At 32.7% G+C, this 14,287-nt stretch overlaps 2 protein-coding genes across 2 annotated transcripts; both read left to right on the top strand.

The window, feature by feature from the left end:
- Positions 1-849: 849 nt before the first annotated feature.
- Positions 850-3,839, top strand: LOC114178363 (putative disease resistance protein RGA1). The gene has a single exon (XM_028064215.1). The coding sequence runs from the start codon at positions 954-956 to the stop codon at positions 3,546-3,548; it is 2,595 nt and encodes an 864-aa protein (XP_027920016.1). The 5' UTR covers positions 850-953; the 3' UTR covers positions 3,549-3,839.
- Positions 3,840-10,261: 6,422 nt separating this feature from the next.
- LOC114178356 (disease resistance protein RGA2-like) lies at positions 10,262-13,230 on the top strand. The gene has a single exon (XM_028064202.1). It carries the CDS (start codon positions 10,365-10,367, stop codon positions 12,975-12,977), a length of 2,613 nt encoding a protein of 870 aa, XP_027920003.1. The 5' UTR covers positions 10,262-10,364; the 3' UTR covers positions 12,978-13,230.
- Positions 13,231-14,287: the final 1,057 nt, after the last annotated feature.

The following is a 14,287-nucleotide window of genomic DNA, read 5'->3' as shown; positions in this document are numbered from 1 at the left end:
TATCATTTATTACCGTTTTAATAGAGATGAATGCAAGTTTTTTCTTTATAATTATTTCGGGGGCAAATGATTCATATTTGAATTTTTTTTGTTATTTAACAAAATGATAGAGTTAGTGCGAATAGGATCAGACAAATACATTAAAAACATAAGCGTAAATCGATAAACTTTAATTGTTGTTATATGACAATGTTGATTTTACATGTGCTTTTCAGTTAAAACATTACAACTATTTTTTGCATTAAACGGTTAACATAATAATCATGAATATGATTTCCAACTTGTTCAAGAGAGAATATTGTTTTCTCCATCGTGAGGCTTTCTGCCACTACCTTCCGTCTATTTTTATATTCGTACTAAAGAGGGTTAGTCCCACAAAATATTCGGTTGTAATAAAATAATATTGCTCAAACGATTGTTTAATCGCAATCGGGATATCAATATATGAATTCTTAAAATTAATTTTATTTAAAGCTACAATTATTTTTTCTATTTTTTGTTTTGTTTTGAGTTGGATTAGAAAATACTTACAGAGTGATTAAAGAAACTAACCGATCTCTTTATTGAAATATAAATTTCTTTGCATCTTTTTTATAATTTTCAAAATTTACTAATTTACTAATTAAAAATAAATTAATATCAAAATTCTTTTGTTTAACATTTTTTATTTGCTGAAAATCATATTATAAAAATTTGTGGGACTAATATCAAGTTATTTATCATTTGTCCTCTTATTTCTTTTTAACCGTTGCTGAAAACAGTGTCAGCAAATGTTTTGCTTTGCTTTGTTTCATGGTCTTGTTCCTCTTGCAATATTATAAATAGAAAAGTGGCAGCAAAGCAAGTGGCATTAATAATTGAGCACTTTCTGGAATCCATTCATCAACAAAGTTGACTTAGAAACACTGTTTTGCATTCCCATCTCATCTCTGCCATTTGCATCTCAAAGATCTATGGCGGAATCATTTCTCTTCAGCATCGCAGAGTCGCTCTTAGCTAAGCTCGTTTCTCGTGCTTTTGAGGAAGCTTCTCGAGTGGTTGGTTTATATGACAATCTTCGAGACCTTACGAAGACCCTCTCTTTAATCAAGGCTGTCCTGTTAGATGCTCAGCAAAAGCAAGAGCACAACCATGAGCTCCGCGAATGGCTCACTCAGATCAAAACTGTCTTCTCTGATGCCGAAGATCTTTTGGATGAATTTGAGTGCCAAACACTGCGAAACAAAGTGGTCAAAGCCCATGGTAGCACCAAAGACGAGGTGAGTAACTTCTTCTCAACCTCTAATCCACTTGTTTTTCGTTACAAAATGGCTCAACAAATCAAAGATATCAGCAGCAGACTAGACAAGGTTGCAGCTGATAGGCATAAGTTTAGTCTTCAAACAATTGATGTTGACACTCGTGTTGTTCATCGGAGAGATATGACGCACTCCCGTGTGAGTGATTCCGATGTGATAGGAAGGAAACATGACAAAGAAAAGATCGTAGAGCTTTTGTTGCAGCAAAATCCTAATGATGATGATACAAGTATCTCTGTTATCCCCATTGTGGGGATTGGAGGCTTGGGAAAGACTACGCTTGCAAAGTTCGTCTTCAATGACAGCAGGATCCAGGAGCATTTTCCTTTGAAGATGTGGGTGTGTGTTTCTGATGACTTTGACATTAAACAACTGACCATCAAAATCATCAATTCCGCCAATGATTCAGCTTCGGCTGATGCTCCTTCTCACCAAATGAATTTGAACATGTTGGATCTGGAACAACTACAAAATCAACTGAAAAACAAACTTTTCGGTCAAAAATTCTTACTCGTCTTGGATGATGTTTGGAACGAAGACCGTGTTAAATGGGTTGAGTTGAGGAATTTAATCCAAGTAAGTGCAGCAGGAAGTAAAATCCTTGTGACAACACGTAGTCATTCAATTGCTTCAATGATGGGCACAGTTCCCTCTCACAATTTAGAAGGTCTCTCTGAGGAGGACTCATTGTCTCTGTTTGTCAAGTGGGCATTTAAAGAAGGAGAGGAAGAAAAACATCCTCACTTAATAAATATTGGGAGACAAATTGTGAAAAAATGCAAAGAGGTTCCTTTGGCAGTGAGAACATTAGGGAGTTTACTATTCTTGAAATTTGAGGTTAGTGAATGGGAATATGTGAGAGACAACGAGATTTGGAATTTGCCTCAGAAAAGAGATGACATTTTACCTGCCCTTAAATTAAGTTATGATCTCATGCCGTCCTATTTGAGACAATGTTTTGCATTGTTTTCCCTTTACCCAAAGGATTATGAAATGGATAGTTATAACATAACTGCGCTTTGGGGGGCACTTGGACTAATTGCGCTACCAACAACGAATAGGGCACGTGAAGATGTGGCCAATCACTATTTGCATGAACTTCTTTCAAGATCCTTTCTTCAAGATTTTGAAAACTTCGGCACTTTTTATCAATTTAGAATTCATGATTTGGTTCATGATCTGGCTCTATTTGTTGCAAAGGATGAGTGTCTACATGTAACTTCTAACAGTCAAAATATTTCAGATAATGTTAGGCATCTGTCTTTTAGTGAAAGCAGTTTGTTTGAAAATTTAGTCAGTAAAGAAACAGCAGCTGTGAGAACCGTATTGTTTCCAATTGGTGCAGCAGTTACCAACAGTGAAGCTTTACTAAATACGTGTCTATCAAAGTTCAAATGCTTGCGAGTCTTGGATTTACATGGTTCGACATTCAAGACTTTGCCCCGTGCCATTACTAAGTTGAAACATTTAAGATATTTGGACATCAGCAGAAATCCTTACATTAAGAGACTCCCCGACTCTATTTGCAAGCTCCAAAGTCTGCAAGTGTTGTCAGTTAACGGATGCATGGAGCTGGAAGCATTGCCCAAAGGATTAAGAAAACTAAGCAGTGTCTGGTGTTTTGAGTTTAGCACAAATCAATCTATTTTGCCGGTGAATGAGATCTCCAACTTGGAGTCTCTTGAAATGTTGAATGTCGAATCATGCAATAATGTGGAGTCCATCTTTGGAGGGGTGAAGTTCCCTGCTCTTAAAACATTGTTTGTTCGGGACTGTCAGACTCTAAAGTCTTTGTTGCTAAATGGTCAAGATTTTCCTGAATTAGAAACATTGATTGTTTATCACTGTAGAAATTTGGACTTGGAACTGTGGAAGGGCGCCCATCAAGAAGAAAGTCCCAAGCTGAAGTTAAAATTTATTGGATTTTTAAGTTTATCACAGCTGGTGACCTTGCCTAGATGGCTTCAGGAAGCTGCTAACTCCTTACAGTGCTTGTATGTTTCCAACTGCCACAACATGGAAAGGTTTCCAGATTGGTTAACAACTCTGACTCATCTGAAAACACTTACTGTAATATATTGTCCAAAGTTGGTATCTCTCCCAGATAATATACTTCACCTCTCTGCGCTTGAAAATTTGAGGATAGAAGGTTGTCCTGACTTATGTAAAAAATATGCGCCCCATGTTGGAGAGTTTTGGCCCAAAATATCACACATCAAAAACATTTTCATGGATGAACCAGAAGGATAAGAGGAAGAGCGGGAGTAATAAGAAGCCCTTATTTTCTTCATTTATTATTTTCTGGATGTGTTTTCCATAATGTTTTTTTTTTATGGTTTTCCACAATGTTTTTTTTTTATGGTTTTCCACTTTTTCTCTGCTGAAAATTAGTTGGAGCTTTTAGTTATATGGCATTGCAAATTAGAGAGACTCCATGATATATTTGTGTAATAGTGGTATATTGCTTTTTTAACTACTTTGCTTTGTGGGTCATTAGTATTTATATACATACACAACTTCAGTATGTCATTTATTCTTATATATTTCAGTGTGCACCATATGATATCGGTTTTTATGTTAGAGGTTGCATATAAATTTTGTATGAACGTTTTGTTATCTACATATTTTATTTCCATCAGTTAATATAATTTCAAATACATATAACACATTAGACTATTTAAGAATTTTAAATTGATTTTAATCTTATATTTAGACATTCTCAAACTCAATGTGCAATTTTTCTCCCTTATTTTCAATGTCTAGTGAGCTAGCATAGCATAATGGTCATGATCACGTATGACAAAAAATAAAAATCCATTAAAATATACAGTGCTTAAGAACAACAGTATCAATTATAAAAAACACCTGAATACAACACAGTTACTCTTTGTGTCGTGCAAGTACAACGCACAGATCATAAAAACTTAATATATATATATATATATATATATATATATATATATATATATATATATAAACTTAAAGTTTATAAAATTGATTATTTTTACACTATTTAAGTTATTTATATAATTTTTAATAAAATGTAATGATTCACTACAAGAAAAAATTTTATCACCCACTCAATTTTGCCCACGATTTCTTTTTGTACAAGTGTGTTTTCCATGGATTATTGCCCACAGATTTTTTGTTTTACTAGTAAAAAGTGCTTTTTTTTCCTCATAAATATTTTTTCATGGATAAAAAAGATATTTTTATGCAACATTTTCCACGAATATTTTTTTCACGAGTAAAAGAAGTATATCTCATGCATTATTTCTTACAAATATTTGTTTGTGGGTAAAATAAGTATTTTTCGTAGTCATTGATATAAAAAACTAGTTAATTCAAGAAAAAGTTGTAAGTGAATTTTCGGAATGCAAATGATATATGATATTTCTTTTTCGGAATATAAGAATATTTGTAATTTTTCTTTTTAATTATGTCCTTTTAATATCATAAATCGTCTTCTCATGAATATTTGTCTTTAGAATTATAAGTCCTCTTCTCTATTTTTTTATATATTTTTTTAATAACTATTTTTTTTAGTATTCAAATCCTGTACTTACATTTTTTTTCAATAAAAAATTAGTGGTAACAAAATGAATGGTGAATTGTGAACTAATTTGTCGGATTGTCAAAATAAAGTTCATTTGAAATTTTCAACCAGCTAGCCCTTTTATTCCAGCTTGCCTAGTCATCCAAATTGGTGAGCCTGAGACAGAGAATTGATTCCCCGACTCACTAGCCCATTACTTTTTAAAATTAAATTCAAACTAAAATAATTTGAAAGATTAATTGTTCAATATTATTGGTGGAGAAAAGTATTGCTTTGTTTTAGGCTTCTCTTCATTTTGGGAGAATTATTTAGATTGCATACTTTAGTATTTTTTGGTTATTGTTATTGTTTTCCCATCAAAATTTCCTTCTATTTGCTGAACAAAAAAAATCTATCAATGAAATAGTGCAAACTATGATCCTAAGACAACTATGATAACTAATGTAAGTCAATCATACATCAGATCTAAAATGAAGGATTCTGAACAAATTAATGACATACGAATACAATCGAAATCCATAATATGTAGTTCAAAGATAGAACTCTTTTTCTTTGTTATTTCGGAAGAATATGAAGCTAACAGAATCAAAACAGAACAGATCGCATGTTAAGACAGACATGCACAACAAAAAAATCCAATTAACCCATATCTTTTATGTCAAATTAATTGTTAGACGAGCCATAAAAGTGTAAATATTTGTCAAGATAGCCACAAAATAATATTTATGTTAGGTGATTTCATACATTATCAGAATTTAAATTGCAGCCTCCATGATAAGCAGCATTTCAATTTTACTAAGTGCAGTTCAAGCCCAGTTGTGAAAGCATTGGAACAAAGAGTTTCCTTTTTCTTGTTTCTCTAATGGATACACATCTGATGTGAGCGATGAAAAACCAGTACTCACCAGAATGCGGTTCACATTTTCGACCCAATTCAGGACAACCATCTATGATCAAACCTTCAAGGGCTCTTAAGCGATGCATGTCACCTGGGATTGCAACAGCTGAGGACAGTTAACTATATGCAGCAACTTTAGATGGGTCATTGTGTCAAGCCACTCACGAAGCATCCTAAGACAATCACAATTTCAAATTAACAATGTTTTCAAAGTGTTGGAGGCACCTTGAGTTTAGGGAGAATATGAAGAAGTAAGGACTCTAGGCTCCCACATGGTTGAATGATCAAAACTTCAAGGGATAGGAGTTGTGCTTGTGCCCCTCAGAACAAAAACTTCAAATTGTCACAATATTCAAAAATCAAAGTTTGAAGATTGTTTAATCTTGCAGATTCATCCTCTGACAAAACAGCTGTTTTGTGGTTATATAAAACTTTCGGAGACTGATTAACTCCCCTAATCGTTTAGGCAATGTTTCAAGACCCAGGCCTCTTCTTAAAGACAACATTTGTAAGTTTTGGAGTTTGCAAAAAGAATTAGGAAGTCTTTTCATTTTGCAGTTATTATCAAGACTGAAAGCTCGCAGATACTCCAATTTAGCAATTGAATTAGGAAGTGTCTCAAAGGAGGAATTACTTAACTCCAAATGCCTTAAGTAGTTGGATCTTTTTATCCAAGTTTCCAAAAGAGATAAACTGCCAACACCCACTTCATCAGCGGAAAATATTATAGTTCTCACACCTCTGGACTTGGAAAATGTTGGGAATAGTCTAAGTGTAAGTTAAAGTCCCACATTTGATAGAATAGACAAAGTTAAACACTATATAAGAATAAAAACTCATAATATCATTGCTTTAAGGTTTTTGAGTTAAAGTAGTGTCAAATGTCTTATATACATAAGACTAATATCATATAAATATATGGAACCACATCCTCTCGATAAAATTGATAAAATCTTAAGAGAATTTGATAGTTCCAGCGTAATCAGCTATAATATATGAATCATTAGGCAGTTTTTTCTGAACAGGTTTAATTTTATAAGAACCATTCCAGGGTTTTTTCCTGGATGCAAATAATAGGAAATACGGCATAATCCTGTAAAGGAATTTTGTATCCCGGTACGGGTTAACCTTTTCGTAACAACAGATCCATGGCGCTGAGTGTTTCCGTGGTCTGAGACTCCGTAAGAAAAGAGAAGAACATAACAATTGAAGCAGAGCAAGATTTAACTGGCTCTGGTACCTTATTGGATATGGTAATTAATTATATTAGATCTTTATAAACCACCTATAAAACCTGATGAGCACTATTACTGTGATAGAAAACGTATAGAGAGAAAAAGGAAAGAAAATTCTTATTTCTGTGAATCAAAAATTAACTTACAAAAGAATCTTCCTTCAAATATACGAGAAGAGAAAACTGATAGCATATATCAGTTAATAACAGAAAACAGAAGCATATCACAACAGATTTAAAATGAATGGATTCTGAACAAATTATTAACATAGATGCATAAAATCCAAATCCATAGTATGTAGTCCAAAGATAGAACTCTATTTTTGTGTGGTTTGGTAAGAACATGAAGTTAACAGAATCGAAGCATAGCAGGTTGCATGTTATAGGTAGACAAGCACAACAACAAAAATCCAACTAACCCATATATTTTTTTCACAAATTAATTCTTGAAACATTGAACAGACCAGCCATAAAAGTGTAAATATCTGTTAAGATGGCCAAAAAATAATACTTTTGTTAGACAATTTCATTCATGATCAGAAATTCAACAGCAGCCTCCATGTTGTGCAACATTTCAATTTTACTAAGTGCACCTCAAGCCCAATCGGGAAAGCATTTGAAAAAGGAGTTTCCTTTTTCTTGTTTCTCCAATAGAAACACATTTGACGTGAGCGATGAAGGACCAGTACTCAGTACTCACCAGAACGTGGTTCACATTTTCGACCCAATTCAGGACAACCATCTATGATCAAACCTTCCAGGGCTCTTAAGCGATGCATATCACTTGGTAGATGGAACAACTGAGGACAGTTAACAATATGGAGCATCTTAAGATGAGTCATTGTGCTAAGCCACTCGGGAAGCATCTCAAGATAATCACAATTTAAAATTGACAATGTTCTCAAAGTGTTGGAGGCTGCTTGAATCCATTCAGGCAGCATCTGTTGCTGTGGACATTGCTCAATATGCAAATATCTTTAACTTTTCGATTGGTCTATCGCTGTTCAAGGACAGGTTTAGCATCAAGCAGCTTGTTACTATCAGAACCTCAACTTTAGGGAGAATATGGAAAGGTTAGGATTCTAGGTTCCCACATGATTGAATGATCAAGACCTCAAGGGACGGGAGTTGTGCTTGTGCCCTTGGAACAAAAACTTCAAATTGTCACAGTATTCAAAAACCAAAGTATGAAGATTGTTCAAACATGAAAATTCATCCTCTGACAATATATATTGCTTTGTGGTTATATACAAGTTTCGGAGGCTGATTAACATCCCTAATCGTTTAGGCAATGTTTCAAGCCCCAAGCAATTTCTTAAAAGAAAACTTTTGTAAGTTTTGGAGTCTGCAAATAGAATTAGGAAGTCTTTTTATTTTGAAGTTCTGTCAATAATGAGAGCTCGCAGATGCTCCAATTCAGCAATTGAATTAGGAAGTGTCGCAAAAGAGGAATTACTTAAATTTAAATGCATGCCGCAAGTATTTGTATCTTTTTATCCAAGTTTCCAAAAGAGATTCACTGCCAACACCCACTCCATCAACGGGAAATATTATAGTTCTCACACCTCTGGACTTGGGGAACAAAGTATGACTTAGTAAATCATTCTCAACAACTGATATATGCCTTACTTGCCTAGGTATATTGCGAGTATGGGAGTTCACCATTACAAACTCCTCTCTCGCAACAAAAGTTTAAATAATTTTCAATTCATGTATTAAGTATACAAAACTAAACTAATAATAATTATATTAATTAAATAACTATTAATTGAATAAATATAAAAATAACTTATATTTATCTTATAAAAAATATGATATTATACTTTTATAAATGTATTAATAATATTTATAGTTTACAATAATTTTAATAGAATATTTACATCAACTCCTAAGGGATCTGAGATTTATTAGGTGTATCGAAATATATTGTTTACAAAAGTAAATTATAGGATTAAATATATTTTTTGTCCCTTAACTTTTAACGAAAATTAGAAATAGTTCCTCTTTTGAAATTTTAGACTAATTTAGTCTCCAACTGTAGAGATGCGTATTAATCCTTTTAATCATATTTGTTTGAAGTTTATTTAACGTTTCAAATGTGTTTCATGATAGTATCTGAATTATTTATATCATTTAACTCATTTTCACTTTAATATTAGTTGAAAAACACGTTTAAAATATCAAATAAACTTACCAAAATTTGGTTAAAAAAATAAATCCACTTAGATTTTAAAAATGGGAGATTAAATTGATTTAAAGTTTAGAAAAAAAAACTAATTCCAATTTTCACTACAAGTTAAGAAACTAAAAACATATTTAACTCTAAATTATATCATTTATTATCGTTTCAACAGAGATGAATGCAAGTTTTTTCTTTATAATTATCTCGGGGGCAAATGATTCATATTTGAATTTTTTTTTTGTTATTTAACAAAATGATAGATTAGTGCGAATAGGATAAGACAAATACATTAAAAATACAAGCGTAAATCGATAAACTTTAATTGTTGTTCTATGACAATATTGATTTTACATTTGCTTTTCAGTTAAAACATTACAACTATTGTTTTGCATTAATTTTTCTGTAAAAAAGATAGGTGCACTTAGCCACAATGCATTGTGACTATTAATTTTAGTTTAGTTGTTAATCGAGTCATAAATATACATCAAACAGTTAACATAATAATCATGAATATGATTTCCAACTTGTTCAAGAGAGAATATTGTTTTCTCCATCGTGAGGCTTTCTGCCACTACCTTCCGTCTATTTTTATATTCGTACTAAAGAGGGTTAGTCCCACAAAATATTCGGTTGTAATAGAATAATATTGCTCAAACGATTGTTTAATCGCAATCGGGATATCAATATATGAATTCTTAAAATTAATTTTATTTAAAGCTACAATTATTTTTTCTATTTTTTGTTTTGTTTTGAGTTGGATTAGAAAATACTTACAGAGTGATTAAAGAAACTAACCGATCTCTTTATTGAAATATAAATTTCTTTGCATCCTTTTTATAATTTTCAAAATTTACTAATTTACTAATTAAAAATAAATTAATATCAAAATTCTTTTGTTTAACATTTTTTATTTGCTGAAAATCATATTATAAAAATTTGTGGGACTAATATCAAGTTATTTATCATTTGTCCTCTTATTTCTTTTTAACCGTTGCTGAAAACAGTGTCAGCAAATGTTTTGCTTTGCTTTGTTTCATGGTCTTGTTCCTCTTGCAATATTATAAATAGAAAAGTGGCAGCAAAGCAAGTGGCATTAATAATTGAGCAGTTTCTGGAATCCATTCGTCAACAAAGTTGACTTAGAAACACTGTTTTGCATTCCCATCTCATCTCTGCCATTTGCATCTCAAAGATCTATGGCGGAATCATTTCTCTTCAGCATCGCAGAGTCGCTCTTAGCTAAGCTCGTTTCTCGTGCTTTTGAGGAAGCTTCTCGAGTGGTTGGTTTATATGACAATCTTCGAGACCTTACGAAGACCCTCTCTTTAATCAAGGCTGTCCTGTTAGATGCTCAGCAAAAGCAAGAGCACAACCATGAGCTCCGCGAATGGCTCACTCAGATCAAAACTGTCTTCTCTGATGCCGAAGATCTTTTGGATGAATTTGAGTGCCAAACACTGCGAAACAAAGTGGTCAAAGCCCATGGTAGCACCAAAGACGAGGTGAGTAACTTCTTCTCAACCTCTAATCCACTTGTTTTTCGTTACAAAATGGCTCAACAAATCAAAGATATCAGCAGCAGACTAGACAAGGTTGCAGCTGATAGGCATAAGTTTAGTCTTCAAACAATTGATGTTGACACTCGTGTTGTTCATCGGAGAGATATGACGCACTCCCGTGTGAGTGATTCCGATGTGATAGGAAGGAAACATGACAAAGAAAAGATCGTAGAGCTTTTGTTGCAGCAAAATCCTAATGATGATGATACAAGTATCTCTGTTATCCCCATTGTGGGGATTGGAGGCTTGGGAAAGACTACGCTTGCAAAGTTCGTCTTCAATGACAGCAGGATCCAGGAGCATTTTCCTTTGAAGATGTGGGTGTGTGTTTCTGATGACTTTGACATTAAACAACTGACCATCAAAATCATCAATTCCGCCAATGATTCAGCTTCGGCTGATGCTCCTTCTCACCAAATGAATTTGAACATGTTGGATCTGGAACAACTACAAAATCAACTGAAAAACAAACTTTTCGGTCAAAAATTCTTACTCGTCTTGGACGATGTTTGGAACGAAGACCGTGTTAAATGGGTTGAGTTGAGGAATTTAATCCAAGTAAGTGCAGCAGGAAGTAAAATCCTTGTGACAACACGTAGTCATTCAATTGCTTCCATGATGGGCACAGTTCCCTCTCACATTTTAGAAGGTCTTTCTGAGGAGGACTCATTGTCTCTGTTTGTCAAGTGGGCATTTAAAGAAGGAGAGGAAGAAAAACATCCTCACTTACTAAATATTGGGAGACAAATTGTGAAAAAATGCAAAGAGGTTCCTTTGGCAGTGAGAACATTAGGGAGTTTACTATTCTTGAAATTTGAGGCTAGTGAATGGGAATATGTGAGAGACAACGAAATTTGGAATTTGCCTCAGAAAAGAGATGACATTTTACCTGCCCTTAAATTAAGTTTTGATCTCATGCCGTCCTATTTGAGACAATGTTTTGCATTGTTTTCCCTCTACCCAAAGGATCATCAAATTGATAGTTATAAGATAACTGCGCTTTGGGAGGCACTTGGACTAATTGCGCTACCAACAACGAATAGGACACGTGAAGATGTGGGCAATCAATATTTGCATGAACTTCTTTCAAGATCCTTTCTTCAAGATTTTGAAAACTTCGACACTTTTTATGGATTTAGAATACATGATTTGGTGCATGATCTCGCCCTATTTGTTGCAAAGGATGAGTGTCTACAGGTAACTTCTGACAGTCAAAATATTTCAGATAATGTTAGGCATCTGTCTTTTACCAAAAGCAGTTTGTTTGAAAATTTAGTCACTAAAGAAACAGCAGCTGTGAGAACCGTATTGTTTCCAATTGGTGCAACAGTTACCAACAATGAAGCTTTACTAAATATATGTTTGTCAAAGTTCAAATGTTTGCGAGTTTTGGATTTACATGGTTCGACATTCAGGACTTTGCCTCGTACGATTACTAAGTTGAAACATTTAAGATATTTGGACATCAGCAGAAATCCTTGTATTAAGAGACTTCCCGACTCTATTTGCAAGCTCCAAAGTTTGCAAGTGTTGTCAGTCAACGGATGCATGGAGCTGGAAGCATTGCCCAAAGGATTAAGAAAACTAATCAGTCTCTGGTGTTTTCAGTTTAGCACAAAACAATCTATTTTGCCTCTTAGTGAGATAGCCAACTTGGGGTCCCTTGAATTCTTGACTGTCGAATCATGCAATAATGTGGAGTCCATCTTTGGAGGGGTGAAATTTCCTGCTCTTAAAACATTGCTTGTTTGGCACTGTCAGACTCTAAAATATTTGTTGCTAAATGATCAAAATTTTCCTAAGTTAGAAACATTAATGGTTAATAACTGTAGAAATTTGGACTTGGAACTGTTGAAGGGCGACCATGAAGAAGAAAGCTCCAAGCTGAAGTTAAAATTTATTGGGTTTATAAATTTATCACAGCTGGTGGTCTTGCCTAAATGGCTTCAGGAAGCTGCTAACTCGTTACGGTGCTTGTATGTTTCCAACTGCCACAACATAGAAACGTTTCCAGATTGGTTAGCAACTCTGATTCATCTGAAAACACTTACTATAAAAAATTGTCCAAAGTTTGTATCTCTCCCAGATAATATACTTCACCTCTCTGCGCTTGAAAATTTGAGGATTGAAGGTTGTCCTGACTTATGTAAAAAATATGCGCCTCATGTTGGAAAGTTTTGGCCCAGAATATCACACATCAAAAACATTTTCATTGATGAACCAGAAGGATTAGAGGAAGAGCGGGAGTAATAAGAAGCTCCTTATTTTCTTCATTTATTATTTTCTGGATGAGTTCTCCATAATTTTTTTTTTTTTTTATGGTTTTCCACTTTTTCTCTGCTGAAAATTAGTTGGAGCTTTTAGTTATATGGCATTGCAAATTAGAGAGACTGCATGATATATTTGTGTAATAGTGGTATATTTGCTTTTTTAACTACTTTGCTTTGTGGGTCATTAATATTTATATACATACACAACTTCAGTATGCCATTTTATACTTAAATATTTCAGTGTGCACTATATGATTTCGGTTTTTATGTTTGAGGTTGCATATTTTTTTTTATGAACCTTTTGTTATCTACATATTTTATTTCCATCAGTTAATGTAATTTCAAATACATATAACACATTAGACTATTTAAGAATTTTAAATTGATTTTAATCTTATATTTAGACATTCTCAAACTCAATGTGCAATTTTTCTCCCTTGTTTTCAATGTCTAGTGAGCTAGCATAGCATGATGGTGATGATCACGTATGACAAAAATAAAAATCCATTAAAATATAGAGTGCTTACGAACAACAGTATCAATTATAAAAAACACCTGAATATAATACAGTTACTCTTTGTGTCGTGCAACACATATTATAAAAACTTAATATATATATATATATATATATATATATATATATATATATATATATATAAACTTAAAGTTTATAAAATTGATTATTTTTACACTATTTAATTTATTTATATAATTTTTAATAAAATGTAATGATTCATTACAAGAAAAATTTTTATCACCCACTCAATTTTGCCCACGATTTCTTTTTGTACAATTGTGTTTTCCATGGATTATTGCTCGCAGATTTTTTTTTTACTAGTAAAAAGTTCATATTTTTTTCTCATAAATATTTTTTCATCGATAAAAAAGATATTTTTATGCAACATTTTCCAGGAATATTTTTTTCACGAGTAAAAGAAGTATTTCTCATGCATTATTTCTTACATATATTTGTTTGTGGGTAAAATAAGTATTTTTCGTAATCATTGATTTAAAAAACTTGTTAATTCAAGAAAAAAAGTTGTAAGTGAATTTTTGGAATGCAAATGATATATGATATTTCGGAATATAAGAATATTTGCAATTTTTTTTTAATTATATCTTTTTACTATCATAAATTGTCTTCTTGGCATGAATATTTGTCTTTAGAATTATAAGTCCTCTTTTCTTTTCTTTTTTTCTCATTTTTATTTTTTTAATAATTATTTTTCATTTAGTATTCAAATCCTGTACTTACATTTTTTTAATAAAAAGTTAGAGGTAAAAATGGAT

The sequence above is a fragment of the Vigna unguiculata genome, chromosome 1 (genome assembly GCF_004118075.2).
Source record: "Vigna unguiculata cultivar IT97K-499-35 chromosome 1, ASM411807v1, whole genome shotgun sequence".
Taxonomy (NCBI): domain Eukaryota; kingdom Viridiplantae; phylum Streptophyta; class Magnoliopsida; order Fabales; family Fabaceae; genus Vigna; species Vigna unguiculata.
The sequence above is the reverse complement of the archived record's forward strand: the minus strand, read 5'-3'. Positions and strand labels throughout refer to the sequence as shown.